Source organism: Anopheles coluzzii, chromosome X, assembly GCF_943734685.1.
Source record: "Anopheles coluzzii chromosome X, AcolN3, whole genome shotgun sequence".
NCBI classification, from domain to species: Eukaryota; Metazoa; Arthropoda; class Insecta; order Diptera; family Culicidae; genus Anopheles; species Anopheles coluzzii.
The window spans coordinates 7238493-7260613 of NC_064669.1; the positions used below are offsets into that span (position 1 = coordinate 7238493).

Here is a 22121-nt window from a genome sequence, read left to right on the forward strand (position 1 = left end):
GCTTCGCGTTTGAGTCGATGATGTCGATGTCAACCGCGAAGCCAAGAAATCGAAGAGACCGGTAGAGGATCGTACCACGGGTGTCGTTGTCATTCTTGAGCATATTTATGTATAATTTTAGCAAATTCAAGGTCTTCAGGTCCAACAATGTCTCTAATAGGCATATTTGGCGATACCCCTTATCCGCTTTAAATGCTTTGAAACATGCATTTCTTTCATGAATAGCTTCACCATATCCAAACAATTATTTTCTTTCAAACATACAACACACACACACACACCTGTTTAATGTTGGCTTAGTGTTTTTGTTATTTTTATTTTTACCTTCTGGAAAATCTCAAAAATACATTGAACTTGGTTGTTGTACCATCTTCTTTCTCTTCCCCTAGCGGTGTACACCTTTAGTTTGAATTCAGAGCAAAAATTGTACATCATACACGCGTCGTCGTCGTCGTCGTCCTCTTTTCTTCTCCCAATACTGCGCGCGCAGGATAAGTTACTGCTCCATCCCACACCGTCAACATATCATTTTCCGCATTTTCGTTTCACCAGGAGAGTGCTGCCTTCTCTCCCCCGAATAACGAAATCCCGTTTTAAACGCAAATTGGCTGCAGCATCACTCTCTCTCTCTCTCTCTCTCTCTCTCTCTCTCTCTCAAACTTTCTTTTCTGTTGTTTCGTTTTAAGTAAACTTATTTGTGTTTGAATTTTAAACTCGAACTTAAATTACAAGGAGCGGCTTTATGGTATGTGTGTGTGTATGTGTGTCAGTGTGTGCAACAACTGTAGCAAGCAAAATATCACGCAATCCCCCCCGGAAGTGGATTTATAATCGAAAACAAAACAAAAATGATGGTTGTTGTGACGTCGAAATGAAAAATAAATAAATCCGGCAAATATCTAACAGAACCCCCTAGGGCAAACGAAAACCACCGCTGTTTCAATCGATGAGCGTCAATCCGCATGCTTTTCGTGTGTTCATATATACGTTTTTATTTAGCTCATCTTACATGATAAGTATCGAGCCTAGCGGGGGAAAAGCCGCCGCGTCCCCAGATAAACTACGCACACGAACACACACACACACACACACACACACACACTCACAATACATGTGTGAGTTCCATGGAAAATTCTGCTTTACATCAATGGGGATGGAAAACGAAGGATTACTTTAATACAAGCTGTACATAAATTTGCAAGTGCTATCTCAGAGAGGGTGTGTTTTCTTACTGTTTTCCGTTTTTTTATCTCTCTCTCTGCTTCTTAAATTAGTTTCCTTCCTAATGAATGCTTCTTGAATAAATGATCATCCGAGTTGCCACGTAAAATCCTGGTTTTTTTACTCTTCTTGAACCCTCCCCTCCCCCCCCCCCTCCTCCCCCCAGTCGTTCTCACTCCCTCACACGACGCTAGTCTATTATGAAGTGTGGTCACTAAAATCAAATTAGCTCCTCTGGGACAAGTAATATACTATGCAATACGGTAGTAGTTTCAATTATGAGTTCATCACACCCGTTCCTTTTTTTTTGCTTCTTCCATTTTTGGTTACGGTTTAATCTCCCTCGTTCCGCTGTGTTCCCTTCGCACGATTTGGAAATGCCGTCAGAGTAGTGTGGTGCCGCCAAGAGCGTAATTGTGCACGATTGAAGAAACAGAACTTAAAAAAACAGATCTTGCCTAATTCCTGAGCTTAACTACTAAAAAAAAAAAATACACACACACACGCTCGCAATCTGTGTGTAGCGCACGGCGGTATAAGTTAAGGAGTCCGTGATCAAACACAACACACACAGACACACCCATAATGCCAACACACCACCCTGCTATCTAATATTAATGGTCTCTTACGTTTTTTAGGGAGGAGGGAGAGGTGCATTTGTATGAGTGTGGGGGAGTATGTGCGGTGTGTATGTGTGTCGATGTTCGCATAATTTATCCGCGTTAAAACTGCCAGAGAGTGTCCTGCGCGGCGTGCGCGCGCGCTTCTAATCTATTTTTTTAATAGTCTCGAATTATCCCTCGCTATAGTTCCGCCATTCCACCATCCACTCGCATGTGCACCCACACACATACAACACCACCTAGAGCATCTGAACAGTCTGAAGCAAACTATCACCCATCATTGCACACACACACACACAAACGCGCGCGATGATAAAGCGAGGTTTGTGAAGAATGTGTCGTGAGAAGAGTTGGATTCTTTTTCGCCTTAATACTACTACGTTGTTTTGTTTTTTGTTTTTTTTGTTTGGATTAAAGGGAATACACACAGCTGGAAGGAACCGGAGGGATGACTACTACTCTACACGCGTGTGTATGTGTGTGTGTATGTGATTGTGTGTTCGTTCTTCGTTCTCCCCCTTTCCCTCTCTCTTCGTAATATACCTTTCTTGCTTTGCTTTCATTACTTTAAAAGTATTTGCTTGTGTGATTGCAAATATATATATATATATATATATATATATATATATATATATATATATATATATATATATATTTTTTTCTCTTGATTTTCACAAAAAACAATGTTAATAGTGAGTAAAATAATAATAAAAAATCATTCTAAATTGAATCCAAGGGATCTTGGACCACACAGCAGCACAACTTCCTCTACACCACACTTGTGCGTGTACTATAGCCGACGTATGACAAATGTGTGCGTATGTGTGTGTGTGTGTGTGTGTGTGTGGGTATGGTATGTACGTTGGTACTATATTTTGTCTGTGTGTGGATGTGGGTGTCTGTTCTCAGAATGCTCTCGTTGGCTCGGCCCCTAGCTATATTATCTATACACCTAAACGTTTTGGAAATTGAAGTAATTGTCATCCCCCCCTACTCCCCACCCCTCCCCATCGCATCATATACGCATACATGTGCACACATACAAGCACACATTTTACCCATCACCATCACGAGATTGGTGATGGGGGGGGGGGGAATGGAGGAGGGACTTTTGTGGCGGTGCGCACATATCTTTTGCATATGATTTACTTTCTTATACTTTCTCTTTTCACCTCTGTTCTCTCTCTCTCTCTCCCTCTCCGACCTCTCACCCACACTGCAAACGAAAAAATGTTGAATCAAAGTTCTAAATAGTTCTATTTGTTATATCGTTAAGAAGGGGGGAGCGGCGCCGCCGCCGCCGCCCCAGCAGTATGTGATTATTCACAGGAGTATGATGAAGAAAGAAATGTTGTCGGAAAGCAAGGACGGGGTTGGAAAGTGGGAGAGGGAGTAGTTTTGTTTTCTTCGTGGTTTTCTGTTTCCCCTTAAGTCGCTCTTTTGTACGATCAACTTCGCGTGTAACGTCCTCACACACCAGCACACGCGATGCGACACAAAAACCTGTGCTACTACTTTCGCTCGTTTTTGTTGTTGTTGTTGTTTCGTTTTTGGTTTGTGGATGGTGAGAGAGAATGTATGGTAGAAGAAAGCATCCAAAGCGCTCCTTTAGTAGGGCGCGTGACGCTGTTGGCGACCACCACTGTTGCCTCGCTGCTTTCCACCGCCGTATGCACCGGCGCCTGCAAAGGATAAAGAGAAAAATGAAATATTTATTATTTATTAAGTTTCCAGTATGTCCAGTGTGTGTGTGCATGTGTGCATGTGCATGTGTGCATGTGTGCATGTGTGCATGTGTGTGTGCATGTGTGTGTGCATGTGTGTGTGCATGTGTGCATGTGTGTGTGCATGTGTGTCCAGTCCAAAAAAAAAAGAACTCATACCTTTGCCCCCTCTTGGACCTCCTGGACGGCCGCCACCGTTCATGTAGCCACCATCGTAGCCTCCATAGCCATAGTCGTCTAGAAATATGGAAACACAACAAAATGAGTCTAAGCTGCTCTGAGCAACAGTGCGATAAGACAGCACTGCTGAAAGTGAATGTCAGTGTAGTAAGAGATGAGACGATGAAGAGTCACTGATAATTACTGCAAGAATTTCTCGAAGAGTTGAGGGTTGTTGGCTCGGACCAACAACAAACAGCTCCAGAGTGTATCCTTTGTACCGTTGAATGCACCCGGTATATCTTTTATCTTCCCGCTTACCGACAAGCAACTCACACACATCACATTAATCTTTTTCCTGAGGGCAGGGAGTGTGGTAGTAGGAGACTCTTTTTTAGGTAGCACACTCTGCCTCCACCAGGAGCCGAGCAGCGCACCTGCAAAAGGAATCCACTACCACACACCCGATCGCTCTGCTGTGGTGTTGTTGCCCAGGTGAGTGGGGAAGTTTGAGGAGTGTTCTTCTCTGTCGTTCGATGAGTTTGTGATATGTAAACAGACACGCAGCAGTTGAGGCCTAGAGTGATTGGAGACTATCTCTTTCGGCTAGACGATTGCCGGCGACCGACGGTTCATCAATGATAGAGAGAGAGAGAAAGGGTGAGAGAGCGTGAGAGAGATATGTGTGTGTGTGATAACTCCGTAAGAGATTTGTTCTTTTTGTTTTTCGGATGTGGAAGGAATGCCATGTCTTAAACTATCTCCTCCGCATGGCTTGACAAAATTATGGAAAAAATGGATAGATGTGGAGAGTAGGAGTAGATAACAGAGAGTGAGATTGGAGAGATTGCGCACACGTAATGTAGCATATATCACCATCATCAGACATTAACAGCTTCCTGATGTCTTTAAGCAAATCCCACCCACAACACGGGCGTGGGAGCATTAATTTAAGGTTGTTTTTTTTTTGTTTGCAAATGCTTAACTAACAAACTGAACTATAAACGAAACGGATAAAAATTCTGTGACGTGTGCAAAATGCGTAACATAAAACGGATATAAAAACAAGTAGTAGTAGTAATAGTAGTAGATTGTGTAGCCGAGAGAACAAGAGTGCCTTTTTTAAAACAAGTGAGCAAAAAACATCCTTACCCTACAGTAAATCTACTTTAAGAGCTGCTTTACAAATACACGCGGTACATTAGAAGAAAAAAGCAAACACACACACACGCACGCAGGCAAGCAATATTATAACTACCTAAAGGATTCCATGGGTACCCTCTCCTTCTGACAGGCTAAAGATATTCTTCTGCAATTTATACGTCGGCGTATTGTGAAAAACGTGTTTTTAGGCGATTCGAGAAATACGCGTGTGCGCAACACACACTCATCAAGACGCTTGCTTCTATCTGAATAAATATACACTAACACAACACGGCAGCTTTGGCCTTACTTTTCCAAGGAAATTGGTCTGAGTGTTCTAGATCTAGTTCTGCATCAAGTTGCCCTCTTAATGGCACTTTGTGCTGCAATTAATGTACTACACCCCCCCACAACTCTTCTCTCCGCGCGCAATCCCTAACCGCCTACCTGTGTCTCTCTCTCTCTCTCACTCTCAACACACACATACACTCCTTCACACGAACTCCCTCCATCTCCATCTTTTCTCCTCTTTTAACTTGCTCTCTCTCTCTCTCTCTTTCTCGTTCGAATAAAATGAACCGTTGGGGCGGGGGAAAGGGGGGATGGTGAGCGGGCGCCGAACAAATTAAAAACCGTGGCTGCTGTCACAGGGGGAGGGGAAGGGGCAACAAGGGGAACCACCGGAAAGGCAGGAGAGATTGAACCGCAAGTGTTGGTTTGTTTTTTTTTTTTGTTGTTCATAATTTCCATAACTTATTTTATTTAGGGTATAATTCTTCGATCGTGTTCCATTCATTTTGTGTCCTTATTCTGTATATACAGTATTGCGGGGGTGGTGGTACACGCGCGCGTAACTTTACTTTTGGTTTTTAATAGTATTTAATGTGCAATGCATAATTAGTCGAAGAAGAAGAAAAAGAGGAGCGCAAAGAATATAAAAGCACATTTAATGGGAAGTAACGGTGAACAGGACAAAATGGGTAGGGGGATTCCAGCAGCGGCGGTAGGGGATTGATATTATGTTATTATAAAAACATAAAAAAGGAGAAACAGGGGGAAGGGAGGAGAAAATAATGCTCTATAAAAAGTTATTCTTATGACCGCGCTCCTCTCTCCTCTCTTTCTCTATTTCTCTCTATCTCTCTCTCTCTTTCTATCCACTCCTGAGGGGCGCGCGCGCGTGAGAGGAGGGGGGATTGGTGGTCAGGGGAGCACAAAAATCGAGTGTATGTAATTGTGATTTTACGTTCGAACACATTTGCAAGCCAAAATTATTACTTGTTGATGACAAGAAAAACAAAATGGGGCGCACGGTTCGTCTTACTACTTTTTCTTCTAACATTGACACGGGAATTGAGTTAGCTACAATGCAACCAGAAAAGACACACATTCTTTAGGGGTCTGCTGTTTCGATTTAAATTTTTGCAGAGAAAGAAAAAAAACATCAATATTTACGCGAATTACACCCACTTAGGGAAACAGCAGATCCTACCCCGTCTTTCAATGAGAAAACGTGCAACAGAGATTGGGGTAGGAATCGTTAAATAAAAAACATCTTCATTGAAGTCTAGTTGCAGATTTTAAAATTGCAAAATTGTCCACCACAACGTTCCACCTTCCCACCCACTGGGGCCCATCATCAATGAGACAACTCGAGATGCACACAGCTGGGGGGGGGGCGGTTGAAAATTAATTTAAAAAAAAAACTCCCTACACTACACACACCCTTCTCTTCCGTCACGCGCGTGTGAGGTACAAACAAATCTGACAGAAAAAACGATTCTTCCCAATAATGTTTAAACTGAAACTCCTAGCTTAGAACGTGGATCAGTATATGCGCGGCTAGACACACCTAGTTCTCTCACACATACACATGCACACGGACGGGTGTGAGACATTCGCAACGAACTAGAACCTATAAACTTCCACAAACCTCAAGGGTACGCGTCTCTGTGTCTGTACTGTATCCCAGGGCTCCCGCTTATGTCCTGAGTGTGTTCTCAGTTGCCTAACAAAAGCCACTAGAGAGAGAAGAGATCCGTGCGGATTCAAGCTTAGGATTTAGGTTCTTAGGCGCCAAGAGAATGTTCGATTCTGTTCTGTTCAAAACACATGTTTCAAACCTTGGTTGAAATTTTATGCGCGTGTTGAAGTGTGTATACACACCTACAAACACGCACATCAACATATAAACATTCAACAGAAACCGGTACGATGTATTGCTACCGTGGGCTACCCTAATCAGTTATTCTCTCGATTCGATTTGCCTTTTCATATATTCCTTCCTTTCACTCTAATATAGCGAAAACACACGCATATACTACACGCACCATGGCCCTTGCTGCTGCTGCTACTGCTGTCTATCGCTAACAACATTTGCTACCACAGCAACACACTACAACATACAGGGGAGGGGTAGTATATGTAGGTGTGCTGGAGGACGCGTTTTGGTTTAAGATTATTGGTACTATATGATAAAAGTTCAACGTTCGAGGGAAAGAGAAAACTTAACAAAGTTGCCTCTCCACCCAGAGATGGAGGAGCTTGGGGTTTGTATCGGGTGTGTGTGAGACCTCCGCAAAGAATTGTAGAATAATTGAAAAAAAAAACAGGGAAAAAAATTAACGTATTGTAAACTTTTTCCAGGATTTAGTGTAAAAAGATATTTAATAGCATCTTTTATGGTTCAAAATTTACTCGGGGGGGGGGGGGGTGTCTTTAGACCTTTTAGCTTTAGACCAAAGTATTACTGAAGTTAGTTTCTTTGCGGCACCTAAGACAGACATTTGTGAGTGTGTGCGTGTGTGAGTGTGTGGGTATAAGAGCAATTTCACACGCAAGTCCCCCCACACACACACACACAACAACCCCCGCCGTTGTGTTTATCGTCTATAATAAACATCAGTTGAACTAAAACATCCACACAACTACCATAGTAGAGCATATATAGCAGAGCGGATGGTTTCCTCCTTTTGCACTCCACACACAAACACATATTAGCACCGGTGTATTGCCGCCGGCTAGGCGCACACATGTATAACAATATTTGACACCTAATATGGGGGGGAGTGGGGGAGGGGGGGCGCGCGGGGTGATGGTGGTGGTTTTGTTTTCTTCCCTATCCTTAGGCACCGGTTGGGTGACGACGACCGCAAAAAGGCTAACTAGTATTATAACCCTGTGGTTATAATAAGGCAAGAGAATAACTTTCTGGTAACACACACGCGCACACAGCACCCCCAAAAAAAAAAAAAAAACAACAGCACACACCCAACACACATCTGTTTCCTTCCCGATGGAACCAGCTGGCGCGCACAGCAACATATACGCGTTGGTTTTTCCCCCTCTCGCTAAGCTCTCTGAAATAATCTATTATCACAATGATTATCAGTCGCATCCATTTCTACAATTATTCTACGATCTAATAAATCGATCAGCTGGACGCACACTCATGCCAACACTCTCCTTCTCTTTCGCTCTCCCTTGTACTCTCGCGCGCTTGCTGGCTCATAGATCTTTACTACTCGATTTCCCGTCTTTCTTCTTGCTCTCTCCCTTACTTTACCACCAGGAAAGGTGTCGCTCTCTTGCGGGGCGCGCGCACGCCCGCGCCATTTGGCTTTCGTCCTACATATCATCATTCGAAGCTGCAGTATTATATGTGCATACGAGAGGAAGAAGCTTGCGCACAATAACATAGGTAGGTGTGCAGTTGCATTTGTTCATATGCACTCCTCCTCAAAACAGCATACATACGTCCTTCTCTTCTCTCTATTTCTCCCACTCTGCTGTATCGCTCTCTCACTCTCTCTCGCAACGCGTGTGTGTATTATTGCACTCTACATTTGATCTTGATGGAAAACAAAAAAAAAGGAGATAAAATACTATTAAAAAACCAAAAACATATCTCAAGCTACGGCCCCATATTGTGAGTGAGTGTGTGTATGTGTGCTTGCATTCCTCACAATGTGGATGGTGGGTGTGCAAAAAACAAATAAAGAGGCTTGGTAATTGAGGGGATATAATCTTGCCGTGTAAGAAACAGTCGGAACAAACAACGAACCCGGCCCGAATCAAACAACAACAAATTTGTTTCTTGACTATGTACGTATGTGTGCAACAAGAGTATATAACCCAACAAAAGGGAGGCTAATGTTGGGTGTGCCGGGGAGACCGGGTCTTTTAAAATTGTACTGCAAAAATCTAACACTGAAAAAGAAACTGGCGCGCACCAGGTGTGGAATAACAATGGAAGGCGCGCGCTCGTTTTTATCATCAGGTTGGATGAATCTCGCCTGAGTTGTATGTGTGAGTGTGGAAAGGTGCGTACAGAAATGCTAAATCAAAAGCACACATTTTGGGCAACGGCTGTATCCCCCCGCATCTGTTCCCCAGCTCTCTTTCCTTCCTGCTACTTTGCTTTATCTAACTCTGAAGATTCTAAATTCTAAACACTTTTTCCTCGTTCTTGTTTTGCAATATAACACGCTTGCTCTGTATTCTGTGCACACCACACACCTTGTGCACGTTACGTTTTCTTTTATCGTCTTCATCTTTTTTTTACTACACACACACTTGCTCATATCTCATCATGCTCATCATCTCTTCAACCGGTAGAGTGTGTTAGCTTGCCGTGCTTGTTTGCTTTTTCTTCATTGAATATGCGTGTTAGCAGTAGTAGACTCTTTCTTGTAAGCGATTATCTTTTGCTCGCACTTGCTTTTCCTCGTCTCTTGGTCTTGTTGTGTGTGCGTTTTGTTTCTCTCCCCCTCTTAGAAAGACGTTCGAATTCTGCGCAACTTGGAGTAGTGTTAGTACAACACACTTAGTATAATTACGTTTATAATGTGCCACGGCTACACAACATCTACTACACACAACTACTGTAGAACCTATCGCGGAAAAAACCAAAAGCAAAAAAAAACAGACATTTACGCGCCACATTCATCCTATCGACCTTCCCCCGACCGACATACGTATTTGTATGATGCGTATGGTATTTCTACTCAATTTGTTATTAGTACGCAACCACCATACGCACATGGTAGAGGGCTACTACGACAATTGGTTAAGAGAGGAGCATTGCAACGTTCGTTAACATGCAACAACCGCCCAAAAAAGAAAGACAAAATACGCTCTTTGAACTGTGAACAACAACAAAAAGGTAGGTAAAATGTATAGTTATGCTAAATGTATTGATTGGATGGGTTTAAAAAAAAGGCTTCTTAGCATAAGTGTAGTTACGATTGGGTTTCAGTTGTAAATAATGCTACAATTTTTGATTAATGGAAATATTTATGTTCAATTTCCAATCCATACCAGCACCAAATATTATTTTAGTTTTTAAACCAAAACAAAACAAAAAAAAAACAAATAACTTAATTTGCACGTTACGGCCGGCCTTCAATTGCACCCAGATCTAGATCAGGATGGACACCAAATGGTGTCTAAGTTATGCCACCTTACTCTTTCGTGCAAGTCTCAGATTGTGTGGCGACAATCTATCGGCCAAGTCCACAAAAATCAGTTGAGCTTGATGTAATTATCGTATGACAAAAAGTGTCATACTTATGACAAGACTAGAGACAGGGATCGCGAAAAGTGTATCCCCCCAAATACGTTTGTGATTTGAAAAGAGTGGACGAGCAGGGGGGCTGGTTGTTGCAATCACATTATTGTATGCCGCGCTGCTCTTGCCCTCAAGACTTTCGCCGGGGGAAAATCGATTTTCTGATATACGGCTAATGGATAGATTAAAACAGAATTTTCCCTAATGTATATTGTATATGCGCAATTTGATAACGTAGTCAGTAGAATAAAAAAAAAATACGTGTATGATTTTTTGGGGAGGGGGAGAAAACTCGGAAAAGGAAAAAGTAAATCGGGATGTACAAGCATCATTGCCTTACTCCTCCCCCCCCACAACACCCCAGAGCAGCGCTGCCCCATCGTGATCCACAATTTACACTGGGACGACTGCTTGGGAAAGGCGGAAGTTGGGGATCTCTTTCGCTTCTCTACTCTCCTCTCTCGCTCTCCCCACCTTCAGTTTTCTCTGTGGAGCAGATGCCCCACAATACGACTACCCTCTCCTTCTCTCTTTTTCTCTCTCTCTCTCTCTCTCTCTCTCCCTCTTTCTCGCTCGCACACTTTTTCTTCCTTCCTCACTTTCTCTCTCTCTCTCTCTAGTGATGTTTGTTCGGCAGGCGATTGTTGAATTTACCACGACCGCCGTAATAGCCGCCGGACAAATCGTAACCACCGTTATTGTAGCCTCCATACCATCTGGCTAAGTAATCGTAACCATAATCACCATAACCACCGCCGTATCCTTGTCCGTAGCCGTAACCGCCGTAGCCTTGGCCGCCCCATCCTTGTCCGTATCCGCCTGTCGGTTGAGGGTTGTTGGAGGGCACCACACGCACGCGCGCACGAGAGCCGGGGGAGAAAGTAAAGCAAAGAAAAATACGATCAGCTATCAAAAAAACGTGATCGGTGGAAGTGCCATTGGCGATAAATTCAAGTTCATGGTTTGTTTGTAGTTTTTTTTTTAATCTTACATTTTCATACTTCTTCTATAATTCAAATGTAAGACACATTCAATTTAAAAAAAAACTTAATGGCGTGCTGTGTTTGTGTGAACCATCAGATAAGAATTGTGGGTAAAAAGCTTATAATCATTGATTTTTCATAAGCAGAACTGGTAAATGGGTATCATCATTGACACAAAACAGCGCCGAACACTATTTTACTAAACAAACCAGGCAGGAAGAAATGTGGATGTACTGTGCTCCATCCTTTTTTTTGCAGAAACTTACCCTTCGGACCGCCTGGACCGCCGCGACCGCCACGCATGCCGCGCGGCGGCGGACCGCGCATACCGCCCCGTCCACCCATTGGACCCATCGGGCCCATGTTTTCCGGTTTCGGCGTTGCCTTCTTCACGTCCACCTCCTTGCCGGAGATGGTTTGCTTGGGCGTCTTGAGCAGCTCGTTCACCACCTGCTCAGAGTCGAACGTGATGAAGCAGAAGCCCTTGCGCTGGTTCTTCTGCTTGTCGAATGGCATTTCTACCTCCACGATCTAATAAAAATTGAAAAAAAATTTTTTTTAATATCCGCTCTCTCTCTCTCTCTCCTGCTATTTTTCTTAGTATTATTATATACGGAGATTGGGGGATTTTAAGCTATTGGATTTCAGATTATTTTGGTATGTGTTATCCTATCACATTGGTTCAGAAGCAGAACTGATTAAATGTTGTATCATCATGTAAAAATCCAAAGCTTTTTCCATTCTCCGAAACACAAAACACAAGTGTGTTTTGGTGTGTGTATAACAACAAACAACGTCCACATCCTCGGCACTCGGCACCACTTACATTTCCGAACTGGCCGAAGAAGGTTTTAATTTCCTCGTCGCTGATCTCCGAGGTCAGCCCGCCGACGAAGATCTTGCCGTACCGGGCCTTCGCCTTCTTCGGGTCGACCTTCTTGTTGTTGATCACATGCTCGCTAACCGCCACGACCTTATCGATCGAGTCCGCGCTCTTGTAGACGATAAATGCGAAGCCGCGCGAGCGGCCAGTGTTCGGGTCCGTCTTCACATTGATGCTCTCGATGTCACCGTACTGGCTGAAGTGTTCCTTCAGTTCCTCTGCACGCAGAAGTAGAGAGAGAGAGATACAGCAACGGGGGGAGAGAGCGACAACGAGCGAGAAACGGGGTAGAGAAAAAAAAAAACAAGAAATTTGCATTAAAAAACAATGATCACTCCACCGAATCGGATTGTTGTTAAACAGCGCTCTTATTTCAAATGTGTTCTATTCCAAGTGTCTCTGGATGTGTGGTTGTGGGTGAGCGAGTGTGTTTCTGTGTGTAGTTGTGTGTAATTGCTTTTAAAAGTACCTATGCAAATCTGACAAAAATTAACAGGATATTTGTATGATAGAAAAGGGCACAGCACTGGATATGGGAATGGGGATGATATAGATATTGCGGAATATGGAGAGCGGAGGGGGTGGGGGGGGGGGTTGTTGGATGTCATTTGAGTTTGATGTCATTTTTATCCTAGACAAATTTTTAAAACACTATTAAGCTACTTCATAAAAACAAAACTAAAACAACGTATTTTTGATGGCATTGGAAATAAACAGAAAGAGAAGAGGAGGGAAAGATGGTGATAAGGATGTAAAATGAAGAAAAAGGTACAACGTAAGAGGAGACTAGGAACTCATATGGAAAGGAGGTGGTGTTTGTGTGTAGGTGTGGAAAAATAATGATAATAGGCAAAGGAGGCTAAATAGAAAGAGATAAATCGATAAGGATATATGTGTAATGGGAAGAAAGGATTTTGTGTTTGGAGGATGAAAAAAAAAATGAAATTATTTCTCGTGAAATAGTACGAAAAACATAAAAATTGGATCTAGAGATTAAAACGGGAGGTAGAGTTTTTAAAATTGGCATTTCTTGCTTGTATTATTTTTTTTATATATCGGCATAAGAGACGTTGAAATGTAACTATTATTAATTATTGAGAGGAATATATATATAATATACGTTGTATTAGTTAAGAAAATATTGAATTTTTAAAAAAGAAAAATGTATATTACTGTCTGATGTTTCCCAACTCAGTCCACCAACGAATAATTTTCTGGAAAAGTGGATGAAAATTTACGAATTAGAATATTTAATCTATAATAAATTGAGCAAATTGGTAGATTGTGAAAAAGGTTTGCTTAAAGTTAATTTGATACAGGAAAGAGAGTGATAAAAAATACAATTGCAGCATTGAAACAAACATGAGTAGTACAGAACGCTTGAGAAAACACGTTTCAACAAAAAACGGTAATAAGTCGAAAGGGCGCGCGCAATAAGAAACTTTACAGTGTACAATAATAATTATATATATATAGGTATATTTGTGACAAGTATTATAATATGCTGTGTGTTTGACTGGCAAAGGCAAGATTTATTTTTAATATATGCTTACAATGATAGACACACGTCAATTAAGTAATTACAGTAAGAGTGAAACTAAGTGCACAGCCCGCAAAGTGCCTCTTTCAGCCGCTTTAAAGTCTGGAGTGAGAATCCGGTAGTATTTGGACCGTATGCATAAGGTTGCCCCGGGGAGGCGGCGCGCGGTGCGTGGCCGCACGACACGTGGTGTTATAATTTTCGAATCGCACAACTTCTCTAATTGCAGATATGTTTCATTCGCCGTATCGTTTCCTTCAAGCTTTGGCTATCAAAAAGAACAACAGATTTAGGTAGTTTCGTATACTGCCGAGGAAGTGGAGGTATGGAAGCATTTAATAAATCTGTGGAAACAGTTGAGAGAGAGAAAAAAAAGAAGCACGTGCGCAACACACGCGTGGTGGTAAAAACGGTTGACTTCAAATTCAATTTGATTGATATTGTTTACCTGCACAGCAAAACTCGGCTTTTTTTTTATTTATTCAAATCGTTGTGAACATTCTTTGCAAATCTACGTATTTTAGATGTAACAAGATTTCCGTAACACATACACACAAAACACGCAAAGAAGTATGGTTTTGTTTTGGGTTCGTTCGCGCTCCGGAACACTTTATGCATCAAGGGGTTTACATATACACCGTCAAACAATGCAGCTTGGAAAGAGGTAGATGGGGGTGTAGCATTCATTTTTGGTTGTTCTTGCTTAGTAAATACTAATTAAAGTACGACAATAGACATATATTTTCGAGAGAAAGACACACACACATAGGTTACGAGAGAGCAAATGCTTTATGTTCTGATGGCAAATGAACAATATTCGTTTAGTAGAAGCAATAATTGGGCTTTATTTATTTTATTTCTTGTTTCGATCATATCGTATATAACAAACAACTATATTAATTATTTTCCGCAACTAAAGTACGCTTAGATGAACGCAACAAACAACTGCAAAAGCTACAACACAGGATGAAAGAATACTTTTCGCGCTTTGTTCATTTGGGTTTGTTTTGCTGCTCTTGGAGATGACCCTTTTTTCTGGACAGTTGGGTGGGAGAAGAGTTGAAGAAGCTGTACTTTCCAATATCTCATTTGAATTCACAACAATACTCTAACGCGCAACACACGCGCGGCTGAACTGGTGGTGAGAGAGAGGTGGTTGGTGGTGGTGGTGGTGGTGGTGTGGTTGTGGTTGGTTGGTTGAATGGACACTGTGCCAAAATCGAAACAACATTTTATATTCTTCTGCATTTTTTACGTTTTGTTTTGTTCTGTATTTAAACCAAACTCTAGAGCAAATTTCTTTTAATTTCTTGCTTGTTTATTTGCTGCGGTGTGAGAGCACCCTTAATTTTGGAGTTTTTTTTTTTGTTTCGTTACGGATAAAGAGAAAACGCAGATTTTGTACTGGAAAATTTGCATATATTTTTCATTAGTTTAAGTCTAGTAACTATGAACGGAAGTAATAAAAGTAGAAATTAAAAACATGTAAACCGATAAACTAAAATATGGCAAAAAAAATGAACAGTAAATCAAGGATGAAGTGCATTTCTTTATTTTTTTGTATTTCGATGGAAACTACGCTCACGCACAAACGCAAAAACACACACGCACACCTGGATGGCTGTGTAGGATTTTTTTTACAGAATGTACCATTATAATGTATGTTTCTGTACTTTGATGTTAGGTAAATCTGATTAAGATTCATGAATCTTTGAAATGATTCAATGAATCTGAATCTCGGTCGCAAAGATTCACGAATCTCTTAAGTTTCACGAATCTCCAAATATTCATCTATATGGGGATTCATGAGTCTGGAAAGACTCACGAATCTCCAAAGATTCATGAATCTCGAAAAAATCATTAATTTCAAAAGATTTATATATCTCTTAAAATTCGCAAATTTCTAAGGATTCATGCATCTCAAGGGATTCATAAATCACCGAAGATTCATAGAGCTTGTGCTTTTCATTATTCTTCTTCTTGGACGTAACAACCTACGTAGTCTTGCCACCCTATACAGGCTTTTGAGTATTTTTTGAGAGACGGTCCATACGAGGCTTGAATCCACGACAAGACAAGTTTGCAAGGTGGGATCGCGCAAATTCAATATCTTTAAAATCATTCATCTCTGAAGATTCATGAATCCCTGAAGATATGAGTTTTAATGGATTAATGAATTTTTGAAGATTCATTGATCTTTCGAGATTCGTGAATCCTTGGAGATTCATTAATCTTTCAAAATTCATTAATCCTTTATAGATTCATACATCTTTCAAGAACCGATTCGAGATTCGAATCACTCATCATTTTTCCATAAAAAAATCATTTTTCTGTTATTCCTTTTTTCTGCGCCAATCGGTGTGAGGGTGTGCGCGTGTGCGTATATGCGCTGGAGCATGTATCTTTTCAGGTAGTGAAAAATGGAAAGGACAAATATGCCTGTCCCGAACAACAGAGGGGAGAGAACGAATGTGTTTCTGTTTTGGTGGTGTGTGATTTGTAATTAAAACGAATAACATCATTTAGCGAAATAAATTTGATGTGTGCTAGATGTTGTTTGTTTGGATGTATGGAAGGAATATTAGGAGGTGGAGATTTGGTGTACACGATGATGCTGTCGTTTTGCATCATGAGCGGAAAGGGGGGAAACGAAGGGGGAGGGGGGAAGTGGAATATGTATTGCTATAGAGGTGCCATATGTTTATTAGAATAATTTAAATGTTTTTAGTATTTTTTTTTTTTTGGTTCAGATAACGCTGACTTTGTATATATAGATATAGATATCTCGACTCTCAATCAAAGGGTTTAATGTGGTTATTATTATTATTATTATTATTATTATTTGTTGTCTTATGTCATTTATGTTAGCATAAATACCATCGTCTCACGTGCACATCCTTGGGTGCAGCCGAGTGTCCCCAACATTCTCTTTTCCTCTCTTTCTCTCTCTCAATCACTCTTTTTCCTCTTCCTCCGACGATGAGTCCTCAGAGTTCTGGGCCTTTTTGCACTTTCTCAACACCTGCCGGAGAGGAACAGTATTAGTCGTTCGCTCTAAACAGGGAAACACACACAACAACATATTCATCATCATCATCATTATTAGCATCATCATATTTCATCGTTATTTTGTCATTATTTGGTGATGTTTTTTTTTGGGAATTGTGTGTTTGCAATTACACACACTCTCGACGGCCGGTCTCGATCTTTTTTTTTTATTGCATTCGTGTACGGTATTTACAGGAAAATGGCATGGCGACGATATGGACGGTCAAGGCACACAACGGTAAGAGGATCGAAATATCTTTAATATTGTTAATACATGGTCCGGGTTTTAGAATGGATATGATCTCTCCCTTGCTCATTCTTCGTTTGCTGAGGGGGGGGCATATATTTATGCCTCTCTCTTTCTCTCTGTTCGGCTTTACTGTACACATTACATTTGCTTTACCGTTTGTGTTCGTTATAGTTTTAAATTACGCACAACAACGCAAGAAATTCGAATTTTTCCACATTTAAGTGTAGTAATGAAGAATTGTTCTCTGTTCCGTTTATGAATTGGTTTAACCGTTTTCTTTAGCTGTTGTCTCTCGGTTTGAAAATGATTGACGCTCAAAAATGCCGAGCCACGAGAAAGGAGCACCGTACTTAAACGATTGCTGTGTGGGCACACACACACACTGCAGCGAACAAATTACGTACCGACTGGAACAACCGGGAACAATAATAATATGTATACATCACACTAATTTCTCGCGCACAATTCACACTAATTTACATTTACATTTACCGATGCAAAAAAAAAACAAAGTCAGAAGAAACGAACGCACACGAAGGGGAGGAGGAGGAAGCATCAAACCATATCAAGGCAATTAATTGTAACCCGGCTAGAGTCCGCTAGTGTAGTGGTGGTGGTGGTGTGGTGGTGTGGTGATAGCAAAAACGAATGCAAGTGGCGCAAAGTAGTCTGAGAGAACCCCTTCCGGAAGATGAGTACGTCGCCCCTCTTCACTCACCGTGGAGCGCGTTGTGGCATGGTTGGAACATAAATGCCAGCTGGCTGGCTGTGTGCTGATGTGTGTGTGTGTGTGTGTGTGTGTGAGTGAAGCTCTTTAGAAAATGACGCATTGAAGTGATAAGAAATATCGATCGATCCCATAGCCACACGATAAAGGCTAAAACAAAAACTGAAATAGACAAACACTTGATCGCAAAAGTCAACTTTAATTAACCGCCAATGAACGGTGGGGGGGGGGGGGGTTAACCGAATTTAGGACACAGTTCAAAAAGACGGTTATTACCGTATTGCCATGTGTCTTTATCGGGCACACGTGGTAACTCGGAAAAGCCGGCAGAAAAATGTACACACTTCCGGTCTAGTTTGGAAGTAGAGAGAATGAGCCGTTGCTAGTTATTTTGGTAAAAAATTACAAATCTTGTAGCTTGGAGTGTACATGTTCACATTTTCTCACATTTAAAAATAAATTCAAAAATAAAATTATTAAATCTACAATTTTGTCTGAAAGGAAAACTCAGCCACAGAACGGTGAGAAATTTAAGACAGATTTTATCGATTAACAAACACACTCTCCTCTTCATTACGCACAACTACCTACGTAATTATGCGCATTCTGGTACGGCGCAACCGTACACACACAGCATTTCGCTCTTCCCACTCTCTCATTGAAAATTGATCAATGTCGACCGACCTCCCGGGAAGTATTTCCCCCTCTTACAAAATGGATCGAATTTGCATTACAGAGAGCAAAACACACACACACACGCATGGGCCCTATATATCAAGCAGCTTTAACTGGATAGAGGAATTAGTCATGATAAAAATAGCACCGAATGGCGCGCACACAGAGAGGAGTTGAAATTCAACCGCAATCATCCTCCATTTTGCTGGAGGGGCGGGGGGAACACGCGTACCAATGTGTCGGAGAGGAGAGGTGCTATTCCGTAGAGAGGGTTTTCAAGACTTTTACCGGCGTCGATCCACACTGACTCTTCTCGACGGGAATTGACTCGACTGCTGGTCGAGCGCACCTTCAGCTTGATTGAGGTTATGTTGCGCACGTGGGCTGTGGTGCTTCTGTTTCGAACGATTCGTCATAGAATAGAAACAAACAATACAATTTTATTCTATCGTCCGGTACGGTTGTTGGCCAAACCAACAACCCCAAATTGGTACTGAAACACGAAAACAATTGCAAAAATCAATTACTATCGAAAATGCGCGCACACACACACACACAAACATCAGCATCAGCTAGAGCCGGTGGCGGGGGGGGGGGGGGGACAAAAACCAAACGAAAAACGGACAGGGGTGGTGGTGGTGAGAAGTTGTGGCAAACAAGAGACACATCATCGTTTGAAAAAAATCGCAGACTACCCGCGCCATTTTGAGTGAGCAAACAAAGGCATGGTTGTGTGATGCCGGTACTCCTCGCAACCACCCTTTCTCCTACGCCAGAAGGAACCGGATTCACATCAATACCATTGAGTATGTATTTGTGCGCACGTTTAGAAGCAAGCACCGTGAACTGTGCTAGCCGGTCCCTCTTTAAGATCGACATCCGAAAACACACACACACACACACACACACACACGCACAAAAGGATTAAAAAATGAGCGCTTGGGTACTTTTCAATTGTTGCATTGAAATTCAAATTCAAGTCAAATTACTGAGAGCAAAACGGACATAGCCCGTATTACACGGGATTGCCAAATTAATGAAAAGTTAAAAAAAAAACGCTATACTGAGCTCTGAATTGGAAACGTAGAAAGTGAAGAACCCGCTCTCGTGTGCGCGCATTGAAACACACAAAGGTGGCAAAAGTGAGGTTAGAAGTGTTTTCTCCGCGTGACGAATACCAGGGGGAGGAGATTGCGAGAAATCACACGACCGCGGGGTGATGCGTGCGGCGCTCATGGCTTTTCTTTCTCTGCTGCTGGGAAAAAGTGGGTCGCCGACATCCTAAAACAATCAACTTAACCAACAAAAAAAAAACTGTTCCGGCGGAGCTGCTCTCCGGACGCACAACGTTTTCCCCGCGTACATACCTGTCATCATCGCGCACGGTTGCGGTGGCTGCAGCGGTGGTGGTGGTGGTGGTGGTTGTGGTAGTGGCGGTGGTGTGATTTTCCGTATTACCGTTCGTGTTGGTAGCTTCGGAATTACCGTTTCCGGACGCAGCCGCTGCCGGTGCTGCCGGCGCAGCAGCAGCAGCAGCAGCTTGCTGTTCCGTCTGTTGAGGCTGATTGGTACTGTTTTCTTGATTCTCTTGGGCCGTCGTTGGGGCCACCGTCGCCGCCGTTGCCGCCGCCGCCCCACCGTTCACAACTTCCGTTTCCTGTGTGTCTGCCATTTTGTTTCGCGCAAAAAGGCCTACGAGAGCGGCGCGTTCAACACCCTTCCCTTGAAGATCTCGCACTCCCGAGCACACACTCACTCACACTCACACACAGAGACACACCCGGAACGTGTTCGGACGCGCGCGCGTGGAGTGAAACAAAATTCGAGCTCCACAGAAAGTTTGTACGGGGGTTTGCTTAGCCCGGAGACGCGCACACTGAAATACTGTTCGCAAGGCAGGTGTACTCAAACCAGCAGCACCAAAATAATGCTACGGAACGTTTTTTGTTAACTTGTATCCTCTAATGGATACCCTAACCTCACAATTATGTTTAAAAAAAAAACTTCCCTAGAGCACTTGCGCTCCCGACGCACCTTCTTCACGGACGGTTCAAAGAGAAAGAACGAAGCGATGGCGGCTCACGGCCTGCTGAACCAAGCCGACAGCTAGATCACACGCACACACTCTTACGCACCCGTGTGCTTGTGTGTGTGTGTGTGTGCGGCGAGCAGGAATGCGTAAAGCCCGCTCGAACGGACGCGCGCTGCCAACCTTACACGGGATCCGAACTTCCTGCTCCGAGGCAAGAAAATTTGTCGCATACGTTCGCGCTGTCAAGCAAGCAGGCAGCAGCACGCGCACGCTTCTCTAACAACCTTTTGCCGTGTGACCGCACTGACAATCGGCCTCGGCACCTTGCACATAGAGTTTACGGCAAAACAAAAAAATGCAGACACAAACATTGTTGCCTTTGACTTTTCTTCGTTGTTTCTCGCGTATGGGCATAATTTTCGGGTATTTTTATGCGGATTTTTCCAATTGAATTTCAATTCGCCAATGTAATTCTGTCAGCCAATTTATGTGCATGATTATTGGGTTGTAACGACTCGTGGTTCAAACTTGACAACCTCATAAGTTTGAAATGAACAGAATATGCATAGCTTATAAGGACACCAGTCCATCATTGTTGTGCAAACTACCCTTTTCACATCCTTTCCTTTGGGCAGCCGTTTCCTTTTGAGTTTTATCATCAGACCATTTACCCGCACCCGGTGAGCAAAATGATGGGTTTTCTCGAATTGTAGATGAAACATCTTGATCAAGAATATACAGGTTACCTCCGAGATACGTTTTAGTACTGTGGGCAACGCTTTTTCGCAAACGATAACGTCGGACGTGCGATTTCGTCGTACGACGAATTCAAAAAATTGTATTCCGCCGGATCGTTAATCACCATTTAAATCATTCAAATAATCGCAATATGAACCGAAATAGCGTGACCGTTCAAATAGACATAGAGTTCGAGAGGGCATTACTGTCCATCGATAGACAAATAAACATAAACATAGAGTGACAACGTCGCGCGCGACAAAAAGTAGCTCAAAATTTCACTCCGCGTAGATCAAAGTAGCTCTTTCACGCAGTCAACCTACTTTTTTTGTTTAAAAATATAAAAAAATGAGTTACAATGTTTTAAAATTTTTTTTTCAAGTTTGGCATTGAACTGGCTCATAGAAAACTGGATAATTCGATTGTTTCGGATGAAGCAGAAATGTCGTGCGAGACTCTGTTTGTAAAATTGATCTACTTTTTGTCGCGCGAGTCGACGTCACGCACAACGTTGTCGTTCTATCACTGCTTCTAGACGATGTACCGCGACAAATTTTCTACGAGCTATTTGTGCTAATAAAACTACTTGATTTCTTCACTTCACAGAAACGCAGCGCTTGCGTTTCGCTGCGAAACAATCGAAGTTGGCTATACTTTCTTCTTCTTCTTCTATACTTTCGTGCTAAAACGTAGACGGTTTGACAGATGGAAAGTGTCGCCAAAATTTGTCGAGAAAGATTTTTTGGGTCGTCTAGAAGCAGTGTATGAGCTACATACACCGAGACTGCAGGTGAGAGATGGCTGTG

At 42.3% G+C, this 22121-nt stretch overlaps 1 protein-coding gene and 2 non-coding genes across 5 annotated transcripts; all 3 read right to left on the reverse strand.

The window, feature by feature from the left end:
- Nucleotides 1–284: 284 nt before the first annotated feature.
- Nucleotides 285–20625, reverse strand: LOC120952050 (RNA-binding protein squid). Of its 3 annotated transcripts, none has more exons than XM_049608069.1 (7): nucleotides 19913–20625; nucleotides 13479–13519; nucleotides 12249–12523; nucleotides 11689–11953; nucleotides 11100–11258; nucleotides 3728–3805; nucleotides 285–3526 (listed from the first exon to the last, which is right to left on the reverse strand). In XM_049608069.1, the coding sequence occupies exons 1-7, from the start codon at nucleotides 20215–20217 to the stop codon at nucleotides 3453–3455; spliced, it is 1197 nt and encodes a 398-aa protein (XP_049464026.1). In that variant the 5' UTR covers nucleotides 20218–20625; the 3' UTR covers nucleotides 285–3452. The 3 variants fall into 3 exon arrangements, with proteins under 3 accessions (XP_049464026.1, XP_040227083.2, XP_040227105.1); XM_040371149.2 differs by having other exon boundaries at nucleotides 11184–11258; nucleotides 19913–20623; XM_040371171.2 differs by lacking the exon at nucleotides 13479–13519 and having other exon boundaries at nucleotides 11184–11258; nucleotides 19913–20033.
- Nucleotides 11513–11596, reverse strand: LOC120960969 (small nucleolar RNA snR61/Z1/Z11). Its single transcript, XR_005752673.2, has one exon. It is a non-coding gene; the product is annotated as a small nucleolar RNA snR61/Z1/Z11 (small nucleolar RNA).
- LOC120960968 (small nucleolar RNA snR61/Z1/Z11) lies at nucleotides 12064–12144 on the reverse strand. The gene has a single exon (XR_005752672.1). It is a non-coding gene; the product is annotated as a small nucleolar RNA snR61/Z1/Z11 (small nucleolar RNA).
- Nucleotides 20626–22121: the final 1496 nt, after the last annotated feature.

Coding starts and splice junctions, on each gene's coding strand:
- LOC120952050 (XM_049608069.1), bottom strand. CDS start 20,217: ATGGCAGACACACAGGAAACGGAAGTTGTGAACGGTGGGGCGGCGGCG. Junction 13,520..19,912: donor ACCGTGCGCGATGATGACAG/GTATGTACGCGG, acceptor CCACTTTTCCAG/AAAATTATTCGTTGGTGGAC. Junction 11,954..12,248: donor TCTTCGGCCAGTTCGGAAAT/GTAAGTGGTGCC, acceptor AATTTTTATTAG/ATCGTGGAGGTAGAAATGCC.